This window comes from Clytia hemisphaerica, unplaced genomic scaffold (genome assembly GCF_902728285.1).
Source record: "Clytia hemisphaerica strain Z4C2 unplaced genomic scaffold, Clytia hemisphaerica genome assembly, whole genome shotgun sequence".
Lineage (NCBI taxonomy): Eukaryota > Metazoa > Cnidaria > Hydrozoa > Leptothecata > Clytiidae > Clytia > Clytia hemisphaerica.
In genome coordinates, this window is record NW_027103912.1 from 202,121 (window position 1) to 228,903 (window position 26,783).

The 26,783-nt window shown below is 35.5% G+C and overlaps 1 protein-coding gene across 2 annotated transcripts; it reads left to right on the forward strand.

The window, feature by feature from the left end:
* Positions 1-76: 76 nt before the first annotated feature.
* Positions 77-26,125, forward strand: LOC136809265 (non-lysosomal glucosylceramidase-like). Of its 2 annotated transcripts, XM_067065783.1 has the most exons (26): positions 77-224; positions 1,378-1,455; positions 2,631-2,720; positions 8,199-8,437; positions 8,992-9,080; positions 9,714-9,829; positions 10,804-10,845; positions 11,350-11,547; positions 12,136-12,289; positions 13,283-13,415; positions 13,783-13,842; positions 14,398-14,590; positions 14,872-14,983; positions 15,442-15,604; positions 15,823-15,948; positions 16,410-16,567; positions 17,009-17,113; positions 20,236-20,343; positions 20,760-20,845; positions 21,440-21,505; positions 22,119-22,225; positions 22,978-23,120; positions 23,638-23,756; positions 24,159-24,272; positions 24,837-24,914; positions 25,293-26,125. In XM_067065783.1, the coding sequence occupies exons 1-26, from the start codon at positions 78-80 to the stop codon at positions 25,530-25,532; spliced, it is 3,264 nt and encodes a 1,087-aa protein (XP_066921884.1). In that variant the 5' UTR covers position 77; the 3' UTR covers positions 25,533-26,125. The 2 variants fall into 2 exon arrangements, with proteins under 2 accessions (XP_066921884.1, XP_066921885.1); XM_067065784.1 differs by lacking the exons at positions 77-224; positions 1,378-1,455; positions 2,631-2,720 and adding an exon at positions 4,549-4,590.
* Positions 26,126-26,783: the final 658 nt, after the last annotated feature.

Consider the following 26,783-nt stretch of genomic DNA (forward strand, 5'->3'; position numbering starts at 1 on the left):
ATGAAGCCACCTCATGAGATGAATGAGGGTACAGTACTGCTATGTTTGATTTTCACTTACAATCTCTATTTAGAAGTATGAAATACTGCAAAGATAAAACTAAAAGAAACAAGAAATTTAACGATGCATCTACGAGAACTAGAAATGAAACAGACAAGAAAAGAAAAGAAAGTAACAGTGTGCGTTCATATTTCAATCAAACCTTCAGATCACTCGCACGAAAGGTTAGTATGTTCTGGTATGTTAATTTTAAAGTTAAACTACTCTGATACTGTGATTAAATGATGGGTATGGCTTGACCCATTGGTACCCAAGAAGAAGCCAATGCAAAAAATTAACGTCTAACGGCGCTACATCATCAAAAGTATTCTAGTGGGGTCGTTTAGCATAATTTACGGGAAAACAATAAGATCTAGCTGGAACTTTCTCCAGACCTTCTCTATAGGATGGTTATGCCTCAGGAAAAATTCCCCTAAAATCCCACTGGTGGAACATCTCTTTTTTGGGACATTTCTATTTTCCCCAGGCAAAACCCTAAGTGCGAAATTTTTTGACAATTTCAAACTTATTTCCAGACAATATCATGTATACCATTCGAAAGCTCTCGAAAAACTATATAGAAGACTTTTAAACGGGTATAGCCGATTTCATCACTTAACTCAAGATAATTCACACTGAAGATGCTATTTATGGTCAATTTTGACCAAAGTGTGGCAAAAAGTGGAACTTGCGCATGAAATATCTCAAGTTAGGTAAGGAAATCAGCTATAATCGTTTAAAAGTCTTCTATATAGTTTTTCGAGAGCTTTCGAATGGTATACATGATATTGTCTGGAAATAAGTTTGAAATTGTCAAAAAATTTCGCCCTTAGGATTTTGCCTGGGGAAAATAGAAATGTCCCAAAAAAGAGATGTTCCACCAGTGGGATTTTAGGGGAATTTTTCCTGAGGTATAAGCATCCTATAGAGAAGGTCTGGAGAAAGTTTCAGCTAGATCTTATTTTCTTCCTACAAACAGCCTGTATTTTTGTAACACGACCATACTATTTGAGGAAAAGTAGATCTACCGCTCTAGATGCATTTTCACTGCTATTGAGTAATGCCGCCATTAGGGTACCAATTTCAAAATAACTCCGATCAAAGATTTTTGGTTGGCCGGGATTGAGTAACTTGGTCCAGGGATATATAAAGGTCACGGTACGATTTCCTGTCGTTGGGATTCCGGTTTGGGAGATAGGAAATAGTGTTTGCCTTTTCGAAAGTTTAAAAGGTTTTGCTCAACTTTTTTTTGTTGATCTCGACACTGCAAGAATCTGTAATTTTTTTGAAGAAAAAAAAACATTTGCCCTACCATCGAAAATATTATTACTGTTTCAGATACCTCACAATAGGCGGTTTGGGAGGAATTATTTTAAAATCATATGCAATCAAATGCCTGATGTTATACTATGGAGGGTGAGTAGGAATTCTGTTAAAATTCTCAACATAAACTCAACTATAAAATTAATATGTATATGTCATTAATTACGAACACGTCTTTTAACTAATATGGATTTTTTTGTGTAAAAAAAGTACACATTTAATAACATCATTCTATCATAAGATATTTTTATACATAACCGTTAAAACATCGTTTCACTTGTGTTGCCTGGCAACAGTGAAGCTATTAAGACTATTAAAAATGATTTTGGATATAAACTTTAGACTTTGATGCTTTTAATGAATCGATATAAGAAACATACCACCTTGCAAAGACGAAATGTTTTAAATTAAATAGTATATAGCTAATATTAAGTGTATTAGCTTAAAGTATTGCACTTAAAAATGTATCTTTTTTATAGTAGGCTAACGTGTAGCTATAACCATGCTGTTTTTTCATTTATAATTGAATAAAACTTTGTTGGTTTTAATAAGGATTTGTAGCAATAAGTATTATGTATCGAAATATCTTATCATATGGATAGCAAGTTGATTTATTTTTCGTGTAGAAGTCTTTTGCTTATAATAAACTCTTTTATACTTTGCTATTTTCACAAGTTCAACTCAACTCAACTTGTCTAGCTTAAATCTATCTTCCTTGTTGATTTTGTTTTTTTTTAGTTTTGAAGATTTTGATATACTGTTATTTGCTTGGCATTTGGTGTCAGAGGAAAAAAAATGTTTCTGCTCTTCGAGATCGAATTGTTAAAGAATCTGTTTTTAAAAATGTCTTACATTGGTTAATGTCCTATTTCGATAAGTTCTTATTATTGTTGCAGATTTTTATGACTTATTAACCTGACCGAGTAATCGATAATCTATTTATTGAAACAAATCTTCTATCAAATTTCATGGCAGCCTGGAAAATGGTCGGATTTGAATATTTTGGGGATGATTTGATCATTTTTTTAAAAATTGATTTTTAGGGCCTGGGCACTAGTTTTTTTGTTTGCTACAATTAAACCTATGAATAATTTGAAGCTACTGAAGTTAAGTCCAGTGTGTTGCGCACGTTCGACTATTTTCGTATACATTATGGAAATGTGTGTGTATTATAATGGAAATCAATATTCAATATTCTCTATAAGAACCTTTGTACCAAATAATTCCCAAAAGTATTACCCTAACATTTGATTAATTTGTTTATTTAGGAAAGGAACAAATCTTCAGCAGCATTCGCAAAAATGATGGAATTGCGACGATTTATTTCCAACTTGTGTTCGACTACAAATAAGAGTGAGGTATACCTACGAATATCATTTTCTCTTAGATGCTTTTCTCTGCGGCTCCCTCGTTTACGTTTTTTTGATATTTGGACTTACTCCGGTGGAGGTCCTATAAATTAACCTCTGTTCGTCCGTTCGTCCGTTAGTTCGTTACCAACTTTTCTCGAGATTGACTCATTAGTTTTTCCTGATTTTTGGCACAATGTAAATTGGTAATGCCCAAAATGTGACGGAGCCCGATTTTCGACAACAAATATATTTGGGCAAATTTGGGCCAAAAACTGCCTAAAAATAGGTTTTTTTTGGACTTTGTGCAAAATCCTGTCATTACTTTTTTCTGATTTTTTGTACAAAGATGGAGGGCAAGATTCTCTAAAGAATGGCTGAATTGGTTTTTCCCGGAAAATTCTTATTCGCCTTAGAAAATGGATTTTCGTATTTTGGGGGAATTCCCTTTAACCAAATAAGAAAATATAGCTTTTTTCAATGTTGACGGAGCCTGATTTTCGAAAGAAAAAAAATTTAATATGCCGGAAATATACCGTTTTTTTAGCATTTTCTCGAGATTTTATTATTAGTTTTTCTGATTTTTTGCTCAAAGATGCGTATTAACAATGCCCAAAACATGGTTGAGTCCGATTTTTGAGAAAAATTTTTTTCCTGCGGAAAATGCTGGAAACAGGCCGGAAATCGCCGTTTTTCTAAATTTTCTAGATCATCAGGTATGTCCATTCAGCATCTAGCTTGTTTTGCTCTAAATTGCTTGAATTTAGGCCATTTTTTTTTGGAGAGTATTCATCAGAATTACGATTTCCAACCTCCGTAATTAATCCCACAAAAATTCAAAATTCACTATACATGGCTAATAAAGCCAATCGTAGAGTAGATTTTCTCTATTGCTCCCGGAGAATATGGAAACTCTATCTGGCTACTGCAAAGGTTTCTTATAGGAAATCAAGGTAGCTGCCGTATACCCTCATTTCCTATAAGAAACATTTAGAGGGTGAGCTAATAGATGATAATGTCTCATTTCTTCTAGACTTCATTTTTCATTTTAATTTTTTTTTATGTATAAGAATATCCAAAATTTTTGAGCCTAAAAAACATGTTCTTATTTTTCCTCATTTTATGAGTATTTTTGTTCATTTTCCTAAGAATTCGGGTGTTTTAGAAATGTTCTTATATAGTTTGTTCTCATATAAGAACTCGTATGTGAATTATGTAAAACTTATTTGAGGTCTTCTCCCATCGGAATGTTAGAAGGAGAATGGAAGTGAAGTGAATGATTGTTCTTTTTGTGTTCTTCCACTTCTCAAATTTCAACTTTTTCAATTTTGCTTTCAACCTACTTTCACTCTTTGAAAAAAACGAAGAAGAAAAAGCAAATCAATTTGGACTTGTTTTATTAAGAAAAGAAGCTAAGAGAAGTTCGTTTTCGCAGGTGATTTTTTTTCGTATGCTTGCTCCTTGACTTTTTGTAAGGTTTGTTTTTATCCGATGATCGAAATTATTTGTCCTTTATGTTTTCGAGGTTTATTTTACAGGGATAGTTAGCTTCCTTTGGTGGTACATATCTAAGGAATCTAAGGAATCTCATACTCGCATTCCCTTTTATAAACAAAATGAATTATAATTTTGATTCTGAGTAAATTACTGAGTTCAAAGAAAACCTCTTTATCGAGAAGTTTCAATGCTTATAAAAAATATCCTTTTTCATAGTTTCACTTTTTGTTCATTTTCCTCTGTTTTGTTCTTCTAAGGATTAAAAATTGAAATACTATGAATTTGTGTCAAAGTAAAAGGAACAATATAGAAAAATGTCAGAAAATACACAACTTTTTTGTCACAGTGAGAGTTTATGTATCGGAGGATATCGAGGGCGAAGGTAAGTGAAGTCGACGCAAAACAAAGTCTATAGTTGATGTACGGCTCTATATCGTCTTTGCTCGCCTAAACAGACGATGGTGTTTTACTGTCGTCGAGCAAAGTGGACGGTAATTTTGGCGACATGTCAACTTTGCTTTATACCGTCTCCTTCGACTTATCTCGAATAGGTACATAAACTCGCTATTCATCATCTTATTATATCATACCATACAACCACCAGAATAGAACTTTCAAAATCAGGCCGGTGGCAAGTTTGATTTTTTTGGAGTAAATTTGACTCTCTAATTCGATAATCAAGGGACAAAGAATTTTCTTTGAATTACAGATAGTATTTTATACTAATTTCTAGCTGAGGGGACAAATATTTTAGTTCGAATTATAGACAGATTCGAAAGTAAGAAGTTCGAATTAGAGAGAGTTGACTGTATTAGTGTTTCGGCAGAAATTTAATTTCGGTTTTCGAAAACATTCTAATCAAATTAAATCTGGCTTTTTAATTGAAGAATATAAAGTCGAATTCCCTGGAGAGCTCATTTTTCAAACTTTCTCAATTTAGGAAGATAAGTTGGCTAGACATTTAATTGGGAAATTGGGTTGAAAAAATATGGTTGAGGAGATATATTGTAATAAAAATCGGGGGAGTGTGAAATATTGCATATTAAACAAGCGTTTACTAAACTTTTTGGGCTGAACGTAGGGAAAATGCACTGTTTGATGTTATGATAGAAAAGTATTTTCAAAACACGTCTTGACTTTGGACGCAGATTTTCATAGGCTTGTTTGGGAGTAATTTTTGTGTAAAGGTTTCCTAAGATCCCTTCACTTTTTGCGAAATTCACTTTTCAAAGCGGACTTTCAATTTAGGTTCTGACCTTTTTTCGCAGCCAGCCTTTTTAGCTCTTTATGGCCAGATGCTCAGCTTACTTCAAATAGACCTCAAAGATGGAAGCTTACTTTTTAAGACGATGGATTAAGGCGAAATTAAGTTAATTTTCAATTTTGTTTTTGGTCTAGGTTAACTAATTTGATTGATTCTTTTATAGCTATTTCAAAACTTTGTCCCTTTCCTAGATGAGATTTATCCTGTCATGGGCTGATGTGTGTAATATTTATGTCATATCTAACAAGCTTACTGTAAAAGATCAAACCGCTTCTTTCGCTTAAAGTTTTTTTTGTCAAACCCTTTATATAGTAGACCGAGACCTGTGCTAATTTTGAGATGTTATAATTCGATGGATTGACTTGAAATTGAAGTTTAAAGGCACAAACGAATTGGTCTTTCCCCAGAAAAAAACCGTATACCCCCCTTTCCTGTTGAGGAGGTCTGTTTCCGTTCCAAGGGGGTAAGGTTTGATATGATGTGGTGGAATTCCATAGGGAGATACAAAAGTCGGTCAAAAATAACTGGAATTCCATGGGGGTAGTTTTTTAAATCCTACTAAAATTCAGAATTCCAGCAGGGTTAAAACCTGAAATTGCCTGGAATTCCGGGGGGTTACCGCATTTCCAGCCGCAGAGGGATGGACCTCCTCAACAGGGGGTATACCGTTTTTTTTCTGGAAAAGCCCATTCTGAAGAATCCTTTTAATTCAGATTTCAGTACGATTTGAATTCAATCAGAGCTCAAATTGGAAAAACGATGGTTGATTAGCACGATGAGTTTGTTAGCACTGTGGAAAGCTAAGATGTTTGGCTTTATGCTCTCGCTCCAAGATTGCCTTCTCAGCCGCGCAGTGGAGTTTTTATAACACGAACCTCCAATGTCTTCTTAACTCTAACAAGTTGTTTGGTCCTTTAGTCCCTTAACAATGTCTATAGGCCAATCTCTATAACTCAAAATTTCTATAATTCGAACAGATTTCTTTTCCTCGTTCGTGTTCGAGTTATGGAGATTCCACCTGTCGACTTAAAAACCCAATACCCTCCAGGCCGTAAAGTCATCATGAGACAGGGATGATAAAAATTGAGCTTACCTGACTAATTTTCAAAGTTCTATTTTAAGCTAGTGACTCGACATACTGGACGGCTTCGGGCATTCAAATAATTTGTATACATACACGTTTTTTTTATAAGGAACACGTTTATTAGGAATTCGAGGCTGAAAATGATCGAAAAAATAAGGAATTGTTAAGGAACTGCTCAGGCTGAGAATAAGAAAACAAGTTTTAAGGAATCCAATTTTTGCGAATCCAAACTTAGCAGCTATGTAAATAAGGAACTCGATAAGGAACTTTGAGGCTGAAATTCTCTGTAAATATAAGGAACTCCAGGCTCAGAGTAAAGTTAAGGTTCCTTATAAAAAAAAAGTGTATATTTCGTGTCAAAAAGCTTTTAAAAGTTTGATGCCGATGCAATAATGCTACTGTGTTTGAGGGATATTTCGTAAAAGAATTTTAAACTTTGATGATAGGTTGCTCTTTTTATGGAATAGTATGGGAGTTTAAAAAGGAGTTCGATGCTCTTTTTCTTAAGAATACAATGCTCGTTTTTTTTCTTATAAGAAATCAAGGGAAACATTTTACTCCTAAACTTGAAAATTCAATTCTGTTAATTTGCACATAAAATAGCCCTATTCCTAAAATGAATCGTAATTTTTCTCGTTTTTTCTCTACTACTCAGTGAAATATTGTTGTAAACTTCATTTTACAATTACATCATGATAAAGATATGGGGCCGAAATATTTTCTCGTAAATTGTGAAGAATTTTTTATTAGAAAAACCTTACTCGACTGGGTATACATACATCTTATCGTTTTCAATTTTTGATGTTTTTTATTATATGATTTGATTCATTATTTATCATCATAAATTTCTATTATTAATATCATTTCACTCCGATTCCAATATTGTAGTTTTTTTAATGAAAATATTTCATTGACTTGAATTTTCAGAGATTTTTATTTTCATTTATGTTCTTTTTTATTCTCTATATAATTTTTTATCTTTCTTTTATTCTCTTTATTTCAAAATTTTTCTTAGTATTTTGTTTGTAGGAGGTTTTTCATTTTCGAGAGATATACAAATTTTTGGTCCTAACTTCTGAAAAGGGCACCCAAAAGAGGTTCCTTCGCAATTTTCTTTTATTATTTTCCTATACGCCTTCGAACTTTTGTCGAGATTTTAAAGCCGGGAAACAAAAGAATACAGAAAAACTTTCAAATGTTTTACACGCTGATCCAGCTATCCAGCTCTGGCATGGAACGTTACAGTTGACTCTCTCTAATTCGAATTTCATGGAACCAAAAATGTTATTCGTATTGAAAAAGATTCGAATTACATAGAGTAATTTGAACCATTCTCAAGCTGACGGGACTAATATTTTAGTTCGAATTCCAGAAAGATCCGAAAAATAGAGGTTCGAATTAGAAAGAGTAATTTGAACCATTCTCAAGTTGAAGGGACTAATATTTTAGTTCGAATTCCAGAAAGATCCGAAAAATAGAGGTTCGAATTAGAAAGAGTTCACTGTATATACGGATATTGCTTTGACCTGTTTCGACGTTGTGTAGTAGCCTAAAAGCTCTACAAGTCCGCAAGTAACGGTTGGGTTTAATGTAATCAACCAGTGAAAATTGAGATTTCATGATTTTCCGATTTATTTTTTAGCCATCAGAAAATGAGCATTTGATATCCAATAATTCACAAACACAACTCAACTATGGCATCACAGATTTGACACCCATATACTACAGTAACTTCACCATGACTAGAAAACCCTCTGAACGCCACGTTCCACCGGAATATGGTTGGAAAGTGAAATTGAACCATGAATTCGAAGAGCGACCTCGAGTCTTCGTCTTCCCGAGGCTTTCCCAAGTCACAAAGCTTGCTGGTATGGCTTACAGGTAGGATAACATTCAAGTGCTATTTTCGTATTTCATAGAATTATATTTTACAGGTCTATTGACCTGTACAAAATAATAGACAAAAATACTCGCAAAAATGATGAAAATTAGAAAATTTTCAGACTTAAAACTCAAGAACAACCGTGGGTCACGCGTTTTGGATGGGAAATAGGTGGCTTCATTTTCCATCAAAAGAGTTTCAAATCTTTGAAACCAGTGTTTTGAATCTCAATGGCACACCCTCGTTATTCTTAGGGTACAACAAGGAACTCCGGAGTACTTTAAAGGAGCGATGCCCAAGTGGTCTAGGGCATCAGCGTCTCAAACCAGGGGTTTGCGGTTCGAATCCCCGCTCCTTCCAATGTTCTGTTCAGCTAATAGAGAGCCGAGCCGGCTGGCCGTGGACCCCGTGAAAACAATCGAAAGGCTGTCTAAAAGTCCTAGATTACTGGGCTATCCATGTAAAATATCGGCTCTACTCATCCTGGACTCGCAGAAACATTCTCCTTAGTGATGTCAATTAAATTCGCACACTTTCTTTCCCCGTCCTTCAGATATGTGAAGTTCACACATCGCGAACGAAGGAAAGGAAAAGCTCCAATTATCGATCCATACGCTGTTGGTGCATGCAAACAAATCTATGGTAAGTACCTGTAATGCAGAATCATAGTCATAGTGTGGAATTGTCCCATATTAATGGTCCTTCCTTTAAACCCATTCTATTTATTGATTCCAATGGAATCAAGTGAATACAGCCTTCTTTCCAACCTGAAGAACCGGTAGAAAACCAACGGATCCAGCGACATCACGATTGGCAAGTCTATGTATCAACATATAGGAGGATGATGGAGTGACTGAAGCGATTTGAATAACCCGCCAGTTTTGCCCCATAAAATCGAGGATGGTAAAAGTGCTTGTTTACCGTCGTCCTCAGTCAGTCCAGTCAGGATGTAGAAAAATTAGAAGCTTACCGTTTCCATCGCAGAAAAACACACATACATAAACTCTCTATTGTCTACACCAATAGGGATTATTGCTTGTCAAATTGACTTTGGCGAGATACAACTTTAGTTAAAGTTTGAAGGAAATCAGATGAGTCATTCTTGAGAAATTCAATTTTTAGTTTATATGACGTCATACATTTCATGTTCAGTCATTTTTTTGGTCATTTTCTGTCGGCTTTTCTGCGATCTAAAAATTATGGTAATTTTAGTTTCCAAGACATGTCATAACTTACCCGAGGGAGCAATTAATTTTACGAGATTTCCTTTTCCAGGTGTACCATTAGGAGGGATTGGAGCAGGAACCATAGGCCGTGGATGGAAAGGTGATTTCAACCGATGGCAATTAGTCCCTGGAATGTACACTTATAATACGGTTGAAGTTAATCAGGTAAGCGATATTAATCATTAAAGTGCAAACTCTAACTACGGTTTCAATTTATGACCAAAATGAGGAGAAAATCACTAATTCTACTTCTAATAACAGACAGAAATCGGCCTTGCTCGTTTAATAGTCTTCTATATAGTTTCATGAAAGCTTTCTTATTGGACCTACCCCGGTGGGGTAGAGGTCCTATAAATTAACCGATGTCCGTCCGTTCGTTCGTCTGTTCGTCTGTTCGTCCGTCCGTCTGTTACCAGCTTTTCTCAGGATTGGCTCATTAGTTTTTTTTGATTTTTGGCACCATGATGCAAAATGGTAATGCCCAAAATGTTACGGAGCCCAATTTTCGAAAAAAAAAATATTTCCGGCCGAAAATGCCGGAAATATGCCGGAAATCGCCGTTTTTGCAGATTTGAATTGGGCTTTTTCCATACATTTCTTTGTTTTTTCACTTAAAAAAATTATTGATAACAATGCCACCATCAAGCATGATTCAATTGTCAATAAAACTTTTGCAATTCTGCAACCGGAACTTTCTATTTCTTTTTTCCCTAAACCCCTCCCCCCCATCAACAATCAATGATGACATTTAATGCATTTTCGCTAAGCGCTATATTTTCTTAATGATTGTTTTTCTCCTTATTGCTATTTAAGTTTCATCATCTGGTAGGTCCATTCAGCATGTTGCTTGTTCTATAATTGGCAAGCTTTCTTATTCTATAATTGGTAAAAACAAAATATCAATGAAAATTGATGAGCCCTTGGTATTTAGCCTATGTTTAATTAAGGCTACCCTAAAATTATTATTGACAGCCCTTCTAATATCAATCCACAGGATATTAGAGAATTTTTAAAGAGCTTTGTTCCATATTCGAACGATAATTGCACCAATCGGGCCTACTATTGGTAATGAAGGATCTAATCTTGATCAGCTAAACTATATGATATGGTCGTTTCATAAGTTATCTTTATCTCCATAGTTCACTGTCTGCATTCGTAAAAATGGCAAGACGGTCTACCAGGTAAGCTTTTGTTCGATTTTGTTTTCCAATATGCGCAAGGCGGTGAGAGGTTTTGTCTAACCTTTCTAATAGACCTTTTCACAAATTACGCCACGAACATCACTTGCCTCGTATTCAAACAATTTCCATGGGGATTAGAGACATTAAATAATTTTTTAATAAATAGAAAGCAGTTGTAATAAAATCTGCTGGGAGTTAATCATCATGGCAATAATTTCAAGTCATGTTCTTGACGTAATTTATGAAAAGGTCTATTATACTACAATAGTTTTCCTAATTATACTGTCAAAATTGGCTCAATTTTTTATCCGCCTAGGACTGGAGTTGTATATAATCCGGGCAATTCAATAAACGATTTGTTCCTTCCATTCCATTTTTTTGCTTGTTCTGCTTATGTCTGAATTAGTCGCCTAGCACACTAGACTAGCTATTAGACCTAATTTTGAAATCTCTGAAAATCTCAAAAGAAGAAACTCGAACTTGATATCTTTATCCTTTATTTAGCACGTTCTCTCACCGAATTTACCAAAAGGGCGTATGAATTGTGATAAGAATTTACAGAGTTGGCGTTGGGCGTTTGATGGTGGTCGTGCAACATATCACGCCCTATATCCGAGGGCGTGGACTGTTTATGAGATTCCTCAATACTCGTTACGGTTAACTTGTAGACAGGTTTCGCCCATATTTCCGAATGACTATAAGGTATTTTGTTTTCTTTTTGGACAGGTATGACTTTCTCTTTTTGCTCTCGATTCCTGCTGATATCAGCAAAATTAAAAAAAAAAATTGCCAAAATACTCCTCTTAAAGTTATTCAAAAAACAAGTTTTGCTGACAGCTGAGGCTTTGTTGTCTATTGTTACATCTCAAAATTTCTCATGAACGTTGAAAGAATGTTGAATCATGAGTCGGTGCAACTCGATCTGATTCGATACGACACGTTTTTCTTCTTTTCACGTTTAGTAACCAAATCCTATCAAAATTGAATTAGAGAGAGAGAGTCAACTGTAATTATTACTCACAGACACAAATGCTAAATTCATAAGGGTGTTGCAACAACTCACCGCGAATGTGACCAACGACTCTCTCTAATTCAATTTTAATAGGATCCAAAAGTTCTCTTAGAATTTAGAGATTGGAATTGAGAGATTGGAATTTAGAGAAAGATTCGAATTACAGAGAGTTATTTATAATCCACTTTCCAGCTCATCTAGGGACCAATATTTTAGTTCGAATTAGAGTGAGTTGACTGTACGATTTATCTCATCTACCATCTTGATTTTCCATACAGGACACGAGTATGCCAGTAGGTGTTTTTGTGTGGACCGCTGAGAATCTGGGATGTGAAGATTTAGAAGTGTCAATCATGTTGACTTTTCAAAATGGGTTCGGAACGACTGAAGATACGGCTGGTGGATTATATAATGAAGAATTCTTCTGTAAAGGTATTACATAACATAATATATAAAAACTAGCCGGTACCCGACGTGGCACTAAAAGTCCTTTGGATGTTGAAGCTGGCTTAAAGGTTTTCTACGGGAATAAAAAGAGCTTATTTTAGGCAGTGTCTCCATGCTGAGTCAGATGAATTAAAGCTACTTTTTTAAGCAACGATATCCTGCAAACAAGTGAAAGATCAAAAGTTGTTTCGAGATATGACCTCACATTCTATTATTGTTTTTGTAAACAAAAAATAGCAAAGTTGATTTCGAATAAATTTACAATCGAATGTTTTGAATATAAGATGGAAAAGATTCTATTCATTATAAACATAAGAACATTCGAAAGAGTATCAGTAAAAGTCACTTTGTTTGAGGAATGTTTTTTTATTCAATGTATTTTCATTTTTTCAAAACCTTTTTCTAATCTTGTCGCACTTGTTTTTACTACATCAGCATCATCAGATATTATTCAATCAACTAATTATTACTATCGTTGAAAGTAATGCCTTGATGAAAAGATAATTTAGAATGGATTTATTGATTTTATAACATAAGATTTATAAAAACTCGTATATCATTTTTGTATCGTCCTTATTAGTGCTAGTAGGGGTTTTGAGTTTGAATTCACCTTTCGCTTTGATGGTTTCCCTGACTGTCGCCAGAGCATATAAAAATCGTATGAAAAGCGGAAATCATTGGAGTGGTATAGCTCGAATCTTAAATTCATAAAGAAGACAGGCATCGTAGGGGTTTTTTATTATTTTGAGGCAGAGTCCTAAAATCTCCCAAATTATATCTGAGACACTTCATGGTCCTGACCCACTGTCAGCGTTAAGTTTTCGGCCATTTCCCGACTTAGCATTGATAGTCGGGTCCGGGGGACGGATTTTACTTAAATTACTCTGTCGCAAGATATTTGTTTGGGGGGTTGCAGTCGAATGGACTTTTAACCTTTTAAACGCATCGTACGAAGATCTTCCCACTCTTTTTTTCAAGGCGTCTACAGTGAAATTAAACTCGAGCAGACAGAAGGGGATAATCTGACAGACTTCAAAGAACATCAGAGGAAAAGCAATGAACCGCCATCTATGCCACAGATTATAGAAAATGAAGAAATGACAAATTCAATGTAGGTCATTGGTGCTTGGTTTTTCGACGGTTCAATTTCTACTGACGTCCCGTGAGAGAATCTTATAATATGTTAAGCTATTTTTGCATGTTCAATTAATTCGAACAGTTGCTTTCTCCCTACCGTTTAGTTACGAAAACTTGTGTGTACATAAAAGCAGTTTAAAAAGAAATTTTCTCCTTGATTCCAACCGAGAATTTCTGCTTATTTTAGTTGCAAGGTAAATCCTTTTGAAACTTCAGTGGTGAACTAAGTGATGCTAGTGAAATTTGTTTTGCTAAAGGGTGGCATTGCAAGGAAATTGGATTTTTATTTGTGTTGGATATTGAACCCTTTTGAAAATTGTGAATTATTTTCACTTTTTCAGAGATGGGAAAACAAATGAAGAAGAGTCATCTTCAACAGATGAAAGCTCTCCCGAATCAAGGTATTTCTTTGAAGAAAAAAAACAGCTTCCTTCTTGCTCATGTATTTCGAGATACACTTGACACTCTCTCTTTCTCTCTTACTTGACGTTCCATTATTATATTGAAAGTCGCCTTCAACAAGAAACTCACATAAACGACGCTATATTATTCGATATGCTCGCTCCCTTATTCGACTAAAATCCAATACCCCTTGAAAATTGAATTAGAGAGTGTCAACTGTATTTGGTAATGCAAAGATGTTTGAAAAACATTTCTATTATACTCAGGTTTGAGATATGTTAAAAAAATTGAACTGGTACCGTTTATATCTTTTGACTGACCAATATTCCTCCTGGCTGTTTCACCCATGTAAGAACCTTTGAAATTCAGTTGGATGCGGAAAAAGTCGTATAATTCGATTAACGTCACTCTGGAAAACGGGATTATTAAGTAAATACAGGTTGCAATTGATAGAAGTGATAACAATTTGAATCTTATTAAAGCCATAAGTTTTTTTATAATTTTCATGCCTTAAAAGTTTTTATTGCCTGTATATTATTTGCTGTAAACTCTAGGTATTTTGCGGACCAAGATCAAGAGAATGACGTCATCAAAGACGATAATGAAAACAACCAATCAAAAAAGACTTTCGAAAGATGTCAATCAAAGGAGAATTGTACGGTCCATGATGTAGTGGGAGTGCTTTTACATCATGAGGGACTGAAACAAAAATATACATTATCCATAGCAGCTATGCAGGTTACCGAGGTAAAGAAACGTGGCTAGTTTGAAATGTGAATAAATTATCTTATTTCACATATCATTATCTACTTCCCAAATTTATTTGCCTCTTTTAATCTTAGAACAAATTTATACATCTGTTTATAGTCTGGTGCAGGGGTCTACCTGTCTCATTGCTTAAATTTAGTGTCGAAAAATTAGCAGATATTTATCAAACAATTGTTTGGTGACCTCTTTCTTTTCTTTTTTGGTGAGCTCTTCGTTCGAGGTCTTAGAGTCTAAAAGCTCCGGCTCTGTCGCCTTTTTAGGATGCACAACAGTTGGTGGACGTTACAACGAAGGTTGGCTTTGATCCGAAATCACCTTGCAGTAAACTGTGGGAAGATCTTTGGGAAGATGGCAAGTTGACAAATAAAGTTGGTGCGTCATTTCAAATCTTTAGTTAAGACAGGGTTCACTTTACCAGCCGTTTTAGTTCGTCAAAACGACTTGGGATTTCGATTAAGATTTTAATTCTTTCAAATTTCAAAGCTCTAAAAGATATAGATATTTTATGTCAAGTTATACTACAAAAAAGCATTTAATTAACATCTTCCCATTTTGGTTGCGTTTCTCTTGAGAATAACTAAACGTCCATATAAAGTTAGGTAAACACTACAATACAATTACCTATGTATCATATCATGAGTATCATGAGACCCAAGACCCCTACACTCTTGGATCAATGAAATTATGACATTGAGAGGTACCGGTTCCACAAGTTCTTTCGCAAAACAACAACATTGATTAGGGGATCTGAGGCTTACAAATGATAGGAAATTCTCACGAATGTTAAGAAAGATTGTAGCTGTGAAGTCTTTTGTTCTTATTTTGTTCAGGAGATCAAAATAACAAGAAAACATATCCAGGCCAAGCACTTGCAGCCGCGGTTGCAGCAAAAGTTATCGTGAAAGCGGAGAGTAAAGCAGAAATGCAATTTGCGATTGCTTGGGATCAACCTGTCATCAAATTTGGTGCTAAATCGGATGTCCATTATTGTAGGTAAGCTCAACTGTCGACCACTGCTCTACTTGATTCTCAGCGATTAAAGAGAATGGTTAAAGGCAAATGGAGAAATCTAAAAAAATGAAAAGTGGCCTTTTTGGAGTAAACAGCTATTTGAAAAGAGTCAAGGTTTGAACTTTTTAGAACTAAACTATTAGATTCGAAGCCTTTTCCTCTTGATTTCTCGTTCTAATATTTTTTTCTCGTCATTTTAGGAGGTACACGCGATTCTTCGGGAATAAAGGGAACGCATGCCCAGCGATGTGTTGTTATACTTTTCAAAATCTGTCAACATGGGAAGAGAAAATCGAAAAATGGCAAAACCCTATACTGAACGATTGGTATGTCTTTTTTTTTAATGTTGCTCACCTGGTAATGTTGGTCATGGTCAAAAGGGATGGTCAAAGCAATTTTTTCATAAAATGAGGTAGAATGCTAAGCAACCTCAGCCCTTACCCGAAAATTGGAATTGTTTATAAAAAATGTGTACATCAACAATCAAAATTGAATTAAAATATTCGAATGCTCGTTCTGTTTCTCGGCATCTGCTTAGTATCAGATGAATACACCTACACCTTGCTTGACGGGAACTGAGAATTGCTTCAAAATCTAAGAAAAAGTCTGTATAGTCTTGTATAATCTCTGGTGCCTAATAAACTAACACCCCCCCAAAGAACCCGCTTGTTAATTTTTCGATTTTCTTCCAACCTGAAAAGTACATGAAAAACTTTTTGTAATTCAAGCTTCGAGTCAACGGTATACATATTTTTATTTTTATCTGCAACCCCCTTTTTTATTTCAGTGACTTACCAGCATGGTTTAAAAGTGCACTTTTCAATGAATTATACTTCATCTCGGACGGGGGTACAGTATGGTTGGATATCAAGCGGAAGAAAGATTCACATGGTAATCTAATACCGGAGCACGTCAAAAAATATGGACGATTCGCTTATTTAGAAGGTGAGATTTTTATTGTACTCACCACTATCTTTCCAGTTGAATCCGGGGGGGGCAAGGTAAATGTCCTACCATACGTGCGGCCCTTAAGGGTATATTTTCCAAGCTTCCCAAAGTGCACCGTAAGGCCAATGTTAACTAATTCTTTTTATTTACATCAACAATCAAAATTCAATTAAATTACTCAAAAACTTGTTATGCCTACATTCTCGGCATCTGCTCAGAATGGATAAGAATGAACGCTACACATTGACGAGGAATAAAATCTAAGATTTACCTGGCATTATAAGAAAAAAAGTTCGAATTTCTGAACATGCCTAATAAACGGCCCCTCACACTCCCCGCTTGTTGATTTTCCATTTTTTCTAATCCCGTTATTATTAGAATTTGAAGATTTTTCCTACCCCTCCCTTCTAAAATTCCTTCCATTTCTTCATATAACAGGACACGAATACAGGATGTACAATACGTATGATGTTCATTTTTACGCGTCCTGGGCCCTCATCATGTTGTGGCCGAAACTGCAACAAAGTCTTCAATACGACATAGGTTTGTTTTTGGTGCTTGCTACTGTTTTATTTTCTACTACTTTTTCTGTTTTGATGCTCTCTAATTCGATTTTCAAGGAGAATATAATTTTCATCGAATAAGGGAATGTATCGAATAGTAGAGCATCCTTTATGAGAGGTTTCTTGTTGACGGTGACTTTCAATATTATCGAATAATGGAGCGTATCGAATAGTAGAACATGGAATTAGAGAGCGTCAACTGTACTTTGAAAAATGACGACAGTGAAAGCATCTTCAAGAAGCAAAGGATGTTCAAAGGCTTCTACTTTTAAGTGTTTTCAAGTTTGTCACTGTTTCATTTTAACAGAGACCCCCCCCAAAGCGGTTTGCGTGATGTTGTGATAGGAACTTTTTTCTAGCGTGATAACGTGATTTTTTGAAAGAGGTCAAAACGTGGTCGTGAAAAAAATTAGAGCCTTGATGCGTGATTTGGACTTTTTCAAAGGGATGCGTGATCACCCAATTTTTTGCTGATTTGCGTGATCGTGATTGAAGACAATAAATTGCGTGATATCGTGATCAGAGTTACCGCTAGGGGAGCCTCTTAACATGTTAACAAAATTTTCATTTTTGAGCATAGCAAAATATATTTAAAACTATCTAAAAGAAAACCTAAAAAGAGGAGACAAAGTTATTAATCATGATATTTTTATCAATTATTGCCGACCGTGTGGATATTGTCGGCGGGAACATATCGAATGTTTTGTTGTTCGAATCTAACGTTCGAATTAGATTTTCGAATAAAAACATTCGAAACTACACCCAGCCGGCAAAAAAACGTTTAAAAAACGTTTAAAAAACGTTTTTCACAACGTTTGGAAAACGTTTTTTTCAGGTTGTATTTGTCGCACTTTACAACGTTTTTTCACAACGTCAAAAAAACGTTTTTCAAACGTTTATAGATTACGTTTTTGCGAGGCGTTTAAAAAACGTTGTTTCTACGTTTTCTCCTAGCCACTTGAAAGACGTCTTTTTGGAACGAATTATGGACGTCTCTAGGACGTTTCTGAGACGTCTTAATTTTATTAATTTCGGTATGGTATGTTTCTGAGACGACTTAAAAACGTCTTTAAAAGTTATTTTATATTAGTTTTAACACGTCTCTAAGACGTTCTTTGCCAAAATAATTCCTATTCATTGCACTATTATGAGAAAGACCGTACACACATTTGATTTTTCTTTGAATGCTCTTTTCTATATAATTTTCTGTGTATGAAAATCTACAATCAGTATAAATTAAACGTAATGAAATCAAACATTTGATGTTCTTTCTTCCGTCCTTCCTTTCTGGCATCTTTGTGATAATCATTCCAAACGTTTCCAGTATGATTGCTATTCGAAGTGTTAAAAAACGATATCTTGATTGCGATTTCTTTGGTCTCCTTCACACATTGGCGATCCTGAAAAAATAAAAGACGAATAGTAAATTTGATGTTTAAAGAGTTTTTAGCTGCGATTGAGACGTTGAAAACTATCTTTTCTTTCCACGGGAAAAAGAATGCTCCAGAAGGATAAAAAAAAAACTTCTTAAATTTCATGGCCAAACTTTATGTTTCACGAAATGTATTCTACCAAGATACATTTATTCTACCAAGGACTTTGCTAAATTATTGTCGTTGAGACAGGGGTGTTTCCAAGTCAAATTTCAGTAGTTTGAAGTACCAAGCTCACTCAGTGATGCAGGGGAATTAACAAGAAATTAGCATAGTTTGGGAAAGATATTATTAAAGTCTTGTTACTTTCACCTACCTTTACTAGCATATTTTCGGTATTTTCTGCTGGCGACCACACAAAGTCAGCTGAGGATAGTCGCAATAAGGAAACCAATAATACACTCCAGCTTGAATCTGAGGGAAAAGAAGTTAAAATAAAAAGTTTTAACATAAAGTTTACTGAAGATTATGTAATTTTTCCAAGGTTTGCTCTCAAAAATAAATATCATCAGAAATTGAAACCTGACATAAGCTACACCGATAAACCCTCTAAGAATTAACTTAAATATCAAAAGCATTTTCAGTTTATTGTAAACTACTTACATTATCTAGTTGATTTTTGTAAAAGAACCAGCTTCTTCCAGTCTTCGTACATGAAACATCCAACTTTTACAGAACCTTCACTTTATTTGATTTTTGTTTTGAACTACAAGTGATTTCGAATTCGAACGTTTGAACGTTCGAACGTTCGAAAGCTGTCCAGAAAAGAAGCCATTCCATTGTTAATTCGGCGGACGATGGGGGGGGGGGTGCGAGTGGATGGGAAGGGGAGCGGGTGCGTGGTTTGTAATTTGGAAAGGGCGTGACGGAGAGAATTTCACAAGTTTCTATTCTACGGGTGGGCGATCTTACGAGGTATTCAAACAGGGAGTGGGCGTTTTATTAAAATACATTATATTTATATATTTCAAATACAATGTATAGCAATGTGCCCTCCCGGTTATTACCATAATGGCTTTATGGCAACTCCTGAACTTGGGCACAGGATGTACGGTTACACATTTTGTGGATTGCATTGTGGAGTCACAATATATTTCAAATATAAATCTTGGGCACTACACTTTCGTCTCAAAAAAACGTGTTATAGCCGTTTAAAAAAACGTTGATCAAAATCACGTTTAAATCAAGTTTAGAAAAAACGCTTATTAAACGTTGTTAGCAAAACCTTTGAAGAACGTTTTGATTGTAACGTTTCAACAACGTTTTATAAACGTTATGAAATAACGCGTTTTCTCTGCAACGTTGAAAAAACGTTTTTAAAACGTTTTTTGGCAACGCGTTTTTTCACAACGTAATTTAAACCTAAAAAAAACGTTTTGAAAACGTTGTGTGCCGGCTGGGCACAGAAGAAAGAATCAAGGCGGAAGTAAGTTTTAAAACAAAAACAAAAAGAAATTTATATCAGGACAATTTTTTTGAGTCGATAATAAATTAGTTATCACATGACTTCTCGTGCAATACTCGATATTTTACTCGTTCCGAGATTTTACCGATATTTTTCCTCGCCTAAAGGCTCGGAAAAATATTACGGAAAAATCTCGGAACTCGTAAAATACTTCTCGTATTGCACTCGAAGTCATGCGATAACTAGTACTTATCACATTTTCAGCGACCTCTGTGTTGGATACAGATAATGAGATTCGTGTAATGATGATGTCCGGTGAAAAAGCATACCGGAAAGTGCCCGGATGTGTTCCACATGATGTCGGTGATCCGGGTAGGTGGTTTTTTTTCGTGTTGTAAGGTTTTACTAAAGATTCTTCGAAATACTGAATCATTTAAAAGGCAAGACTTAAGGCCCAGCGCTCTCTAGAGACACTTTGAAGGGGGTGGCGTTTTTAGTACTTTTTGGATTTTCGAGATGTCGAATCATGACTAGCTCTTGTTAAATTAGACTGTATTTTCTCAAATTAGCAAGGTTTCAGGTGCAGAACTTTTGAAAATTTAAATTTCCCCTTGTCAGGGGACTGCGCTTTTCTATATTTCTGTCTTTGCGAAATATAAAATGAGGCTTTTCTGTCTCAAAATTTTTCAATTTTAGAAGAATATAGGCTAATTAACTGTGTAAAATCCATTACACTTCTCTTAGACGTCAAACTTTGTTTTTTTTCACTGATTACTTGTTTTGTCTAGATGACGAACCGTTCATTCGAGTGAATGCTTATTGTATCCATGACACTTCATGTTGGAAAGACCTCAATCTACATTTTGTACTACAGGTATCGTATTTATTTTATTCATGACGTACCCATAATAGCCACGGCTTTTGTCACTGGTTTTATTGTTTAAATTCAAAATCCCCCAGTCTTATTTGGGGACTTCCATATAAAACATAATTTACAAGTTACTTGTTCTCGCTCTTTGGATTCTAAGGATTTAAGGAATAAGTAGCAAACATTGTGTAACGGGGTTCAAGCATCATCCCATAACTGGGATTTGATAGTACAGTTGACACTCTCTAATTCGACATTTTATTATTCCATGCGCTCCATTATTTGATAATATTGAAAGTCACTGTCAAAAAGAAACTTTCATAAACGATGCCCGACCATTCGATGTGCTCCCTTATTCAATGAAAATCCATTTCCCCTTGAAAATCGAATTAAAAAGCCTCAACTTACAAGTATGATGCACCACCAGATTTGATTTATTTACTCAGCCACTAAGAAGTGTTGTCCAAGTCGTATGGGAGTCGCCAGCATCTCGTGAACACGTGTTCAAAATTGATTTCCAAGCTGTAATTAGATATTGACTGATAACTGAGCAGTCAAAGAATTCAAGTTCTTATTATACAATTCTTGTTTTTCTTACAGGTGTATCGTGATTACCACTTAACGAACGACAAACAATTTTTGATGGATATGTGGCCCGCTGTTAAGGTAACTCTTTGATTTATTTAGGAGGATGGTTGACCTCTGTTACAATACCCTCTCTAAGAAGTTACCCCTTCGCTGGGATGATATCGTCATATAGAACAAGAAAGCCCCAAAACAAATGCATTTTATTTGATGGTAGGATTCAATCCACCCCGTTAAAGGTTTTATTTTTACATAAGTGTTCCCGTTTCATATCAGACACATATTTCATATCAGGGCAGTGTCTGCCTTTGTTATATTATGCTGATATAAGCAAAAAAATGTTTTCTTTTCTTCTTTCTGATCAATCTTGCTCCACATCCGTGTCAATCCAATGTGAAAAAGCTTGCGAATTAAAATTGATGAGTAAGCAAACGATATCACTCTTATTTAAAAACAAAACCTTCAAAAATTTTTTCGATACAACAGAATGACAAATATTTTGAAACACAGTGGAAAAGTCAACAGACCCCACTCATGGGAGAATCGAAATCTCTTGAGTGATGCAATTTTTTACCCAGAAAGGAATTAAATCGAATCAAAACCAATAAAAAACCTGACAGAGACGATTTTACGTGTAGTAAAAGTGAATTTACACGCTATTGTCTTATCAAGTAAATGCTATTTCTTTTGTCAGTCAGTGATGGCATACTCAATGAAACAAGATACTGATGGAGATGGGATCATTGACAACTCTGGTTTTGCTGACAACACATTTGATTGTTGGATTGTCACCGGTCCAAGGTATGTGCTGTAACTCTCACCAGTACCAATCGCCTCAAACTCTTCTCCTTGGATGGGTTGACCTCGATCGATATTTTCGTTAATCACCAGGCCTCCAAAAGATTTTTTCTCCTTGGATGGAATTCCCTGGATTAATTTGTTTAATAACCATCAGAGTGATTACATTCAGGTTATTCTGCAAGCATTGCTCGATTGTCAAATGGTAACCGGTCTTCGTTTGTCATACCTTAAAGTGAGAGTGATGGTGGACGAACTAAAATCAGTCTTTTATCCCCTGGAAATTTTAGAATAGCTTTTTACCCCCTTGGAAAAATGAAAAACACCCGCTGGAAATTTTTCCCGGATTACCCTCTTATGTTCGTCCAAACCCCCCCCCCCCTGATTAGCGGTGGTAACTAGTATGAATGTAATAGTAATGTGGAGTTTACAACATATCAATGAAATATAAAACCATTTTAATGGAAACGCGATCTTTGACTAGCCTGGGACTCGGTATATTGGCAAATTTTTAACGTACAGTGAGTTCTCTCTAATTCGAACCTCTACTATTCGAGTCTTTCTATAATTCGAGCTAGAATATTGGTCCTCTCGACTAGAAGGGTAATATAAAATACTCTCTGTAATTCGGATCTTTTTCTAATTCGAAGAAAATTCCTTGAACATCGAATTAGAGAGAGTCATCCGTATATTCATGCTAATCGGGTTTAACGGGTTATACTCACATTCAATTTGTATTCTCTTTCTCTTTACAGTGCTTACACAGGCGGCTTGTGGTTGTCAGCGCTGAAATGCACCATCAAGATCGCCGATATTCTAGACTTATCTGATAGTCTGCTCAAATATAATGGCGTTTTGGAACGAGGGCGGCGGGCGTTTGAAAGAAAACTTTGGAACGGTATTATAGAATTTCATTTATCATCATTATTGACCCTGGGTTAACAGAATTCCTCTTTCGTGCTGTTATCGGTGCAAAGTTGGGAGGTTACAAATAAAGAGAAAGTGTTATGCAAAAAAGGTTGAGCATTGTTTGCTTTTTAGGGCAACAAGAAAAACGATTTTATCTATCATGAATTTTACATATTTTACCCTTTACATATTCGAAGACCAACGGATACGGCGAAATTCGAATCTTTTAATCAATGGCTTATCGCTGTCATTTGCTCTACAATTGAGCTACCAGTCTAAGTGAAGCCTCTTGCCCTCAATTGCAACTTTATATCTTTTAATCTCATAGACTCTGTTGAAGAGCAAGCTCTGATTCTCCGCTCACTACAAGCAATTATGCAAAGCTAAACAGTGTTCTGAGCACTCTGGCAGTTTAGATGCTCGCTTACCCGAGCCGCACTGAGGAGTCCTGGGAAGGACGAAATGTGTGTCTGCGGATAGATGGATCTTTTAATCTCATATTTTAGGTCAATATTTTAATTACGATGGTAGCGAAAAAGAGCATCATAACAGTATTATGGCCGGACAATGCGCTGGACAGTGGTATTTACATGCGTGTGATCTTGGACAGAAAGAAGATGATATCGTAAGTGGATTTATTCGTTAGAGTCTCAAGAGCATTCGGGTTATTTTTTCCATAGCGTCAATACTTTACGTGGATAGCCCAGTATAATCTAGGAATTTTAGACAGTCTTCTGATTGTTTTCACGGGGTCCACGACCAGCCAGCTCGGCTATCTATGAACTGAACAGAACATTGGTAGGAGTGTGGATTTGAACTTGCGCGCAAGCGTTGAGTCGATCGAGTACGCATGTACGATGCCTTCCGATTTTAGGATGCAAATAAAGTAAAAACGATGGAATTCAGCAGTGAAAAAGGCCGTAGCAATTTTCGAGGGCAAGAAAAGGCTACGTTAAATGATACTCTTGAATCTGCGAATATACATTTTAAAAGCTAAGGATGTTGAAATTCTGTTTTTTATTTACAGGTTTTTAAACGGGAACAGATCAAGAGTACACTTAAAGTCATCTTTCAAAACAACGTAATGAGGTTTGAAGGTGGTTTCATGGGGGCGGTCAATGGAATGAGGGCGGATGGAACAGTAAGTTTTTCATCAATATTTTGATGAATGATGGGTATGAAAATACCCTTGAACTTTAGCCCCGCTGGGAAATTGACTTATATTTCATCCCCACTCGAAATTAAATGTTTAAAAATTGCACTCCAAAACCATCCCCACTGGATTTTTTAATCTTTGAACAATAGAATACTTATCCCCATTGGATTTCAATAGGAATTTTTATCTCCATTGAGGATAAAAGTTCCACTGGGGCTGTGAGACGGGTGCAATTTGTGATATTCTTGACGTAATGTTTTAAACAGAAATCTGTTACTAATTTTGAATTTAAGAACAATAAAACTAGTGTCATACGCCCGGCCAAACATTACGTCATGAATATCATGAATCCTATCATACAGAAAACTTGATAACACGTATTTGGGTTCCTCGAACACCATAATTTTAATTCGATTCGGCTATTAGCTTCAAGTGTCTGTAAACTGACATTCAGTTTCTGGATGATTGTAGATATCCAAAGTCTCGATGTTTGTCCGTTCCTTTGTTTCTGTGCTTCAGATTTAGAACTTTTTACATTTTTTGCTTCAGATTGACAAAGATAGTTTACAAGCGGAAGAGGTCTGGACCGGTGTGACGTATGCACTGGCTGCCACCATGATCCAACAGGTATTAAGATTCAATCAACGACTAATTACTTAGCATTCGTACTTTTTTGCTTTTGATGAATTCAAAGAGGATCCTGGAAGATCTAGGATTCTGATCTAGCGTGGATACGGAAAATGTTTGAATATACAAATTACATAAATATAATTTCCTATTACCAGATTCGTGTAAAAAAGACACGAATCAGAGCTTTACCCGACGTTTTTTCGTGACTTTTTTTATATGAATCTGCTAATTGGAGATTGGTGTATTGAAGGCTTTTTGTTGTATGCCTGCCTATATAATAATCTTGCAAAAATGATGCCAAAACCTAAATTTTCGATTATGCTGGACCTTAAATTCAACACTGTTCTTAGTAACATTTACGTTTCTTTTACGCAGGGAATGATTCGTGAAGGATTTCGGACAGCTGAGGGTGTCTACCGGACAGTTTACGAGAAATGGGGGCTAGGTTTCCAGACCCCTGAAGCGTTCACCGCTAAAAAGACATTTCGTTCGCGCGGCTACATGCGACCGCTTAGTATATGGAGTATGTATCATGCGCATGAGCAAAGAAAACTTTCGACCATTGAGAATGAAGAGGATCCAAAGTTCTCAAAGAATGGCGAACCAATTTGTTGATCTGTGATTGGTTTATCATTGATTTCTCGATCTCTGATTGGCTAGTGGATTCGAGAAACAGATCCACACGAGGTAAATTATCAAATGAAGCTGTTTTTCGAGTAAAACGATAAAGTATGTGGCAAGAGCATCCTCCGGGTATAAACGGTAGTGATTGCGCTATAGGGATATACCTACATTAGAGAAGAAATGTTGTGTTGTCTCAAGGCTGTTCAGTCATATATATGACAACACACAATATTGATAATTTCGAAGAAAATACAAGAATACATCTACATATTTTGTTTAGAAAGAATTGAAACGAAGGTTTGCTTTTGCTGGTTCAAAGGCACTTCGTCGCTTAACGAATACTTCATTGGAAATACGAGCGTGATCTTGTTACTTCTAAAGTCCATTCGTCCAAAATGATTCAGACGATACAAGGTTTCATGCAATTCCTGCTTTTTTGTGGAAAAAATTTCTTGGATAGACTATGCCAATTTTGCAGGCTAAAGATTCTGCAGTCCCTGTAACGCGAGATTACGCTTTCGCATGTGGTCTTGCCGGGCGTAAATGTCAAAATGTAAACAAACCAACAGTTTGGATTTTCTTGTCGTAGATCCCATAGTTAGTATTGCTATTGGAGGTCGTGTAGATTCTTTTTTTCTGCAATCAAAATTTGTTGAAAAATTTTTAGATATTGTAGACTTTGTATTTTATCATTGTAGGTTTTATCATTTAAATGCTATAAAAAATATTGTATTTTATGTAAATTGGTATTTTAAGCAAATGGTATTGTTGTGAGTTTTTTTGGGAAAAAAAGAAATTTATTTATTACAGGAAATTTTCGGAGAATCGATTTATCCAAAGTCTACCTACTAGACTAGCAAGCGTCTGCCTTTCCTGTGACACAGGAACGCTGGGAGATAGTGCTTATAAAGAGTTCTTATGAAAAATAGAAATTGCCGTGGGAGAGTGGCTTGGAAAGCCACGTAGCGAACGTAGTGAGCCCATTGCAAGCGTAAGCTGCAGTGAGATACAACGACGTGGTTTACTAGTCTATCTACCGGGTGCGCCACAAAAATGTTTCTGTCTTTACAAACTAATATTTTCGAAATCTAAAAATTCCTATTTCATGGGAAAGAAGAAAAATAAACTTTAACGTTTTCGAGCACTTTCTGAAAGTAACTTTTCTATTCAATTGAGCATAACTTTTGATCTAATGAATCGAATTTAATAAATGACCCATCAAAATTTAAGGTTATCTTTCTT

What these genes read in the sequence shown, in the direction of transcription:
- LOC136809265 (XM_067065783.1), top strand. Translation starts at nt 78, where the DNA reads ATGAAATACTGCAAAGATAAAACTAAAAGAAACAAGAAATTTAACGAT. An exon ending in GAAGAAATGACAAATTCAAT is followed by an intron (nt 13,416 to 13,782) that starts GTAGGTCATTGG and finishes TCACTTTTTCAG; the next exon opens with AGATGGGAAAACAAATGAAG. An exon ending in ATATGTGGCCCGCTGTTAAG is followed by an intron (nt 21,506 to 22,118) that starts GTAACTCTTTGA and finishes TTCTTTTGTCAG; the next exon opens with TCAGTGATGGCATACTCAAT.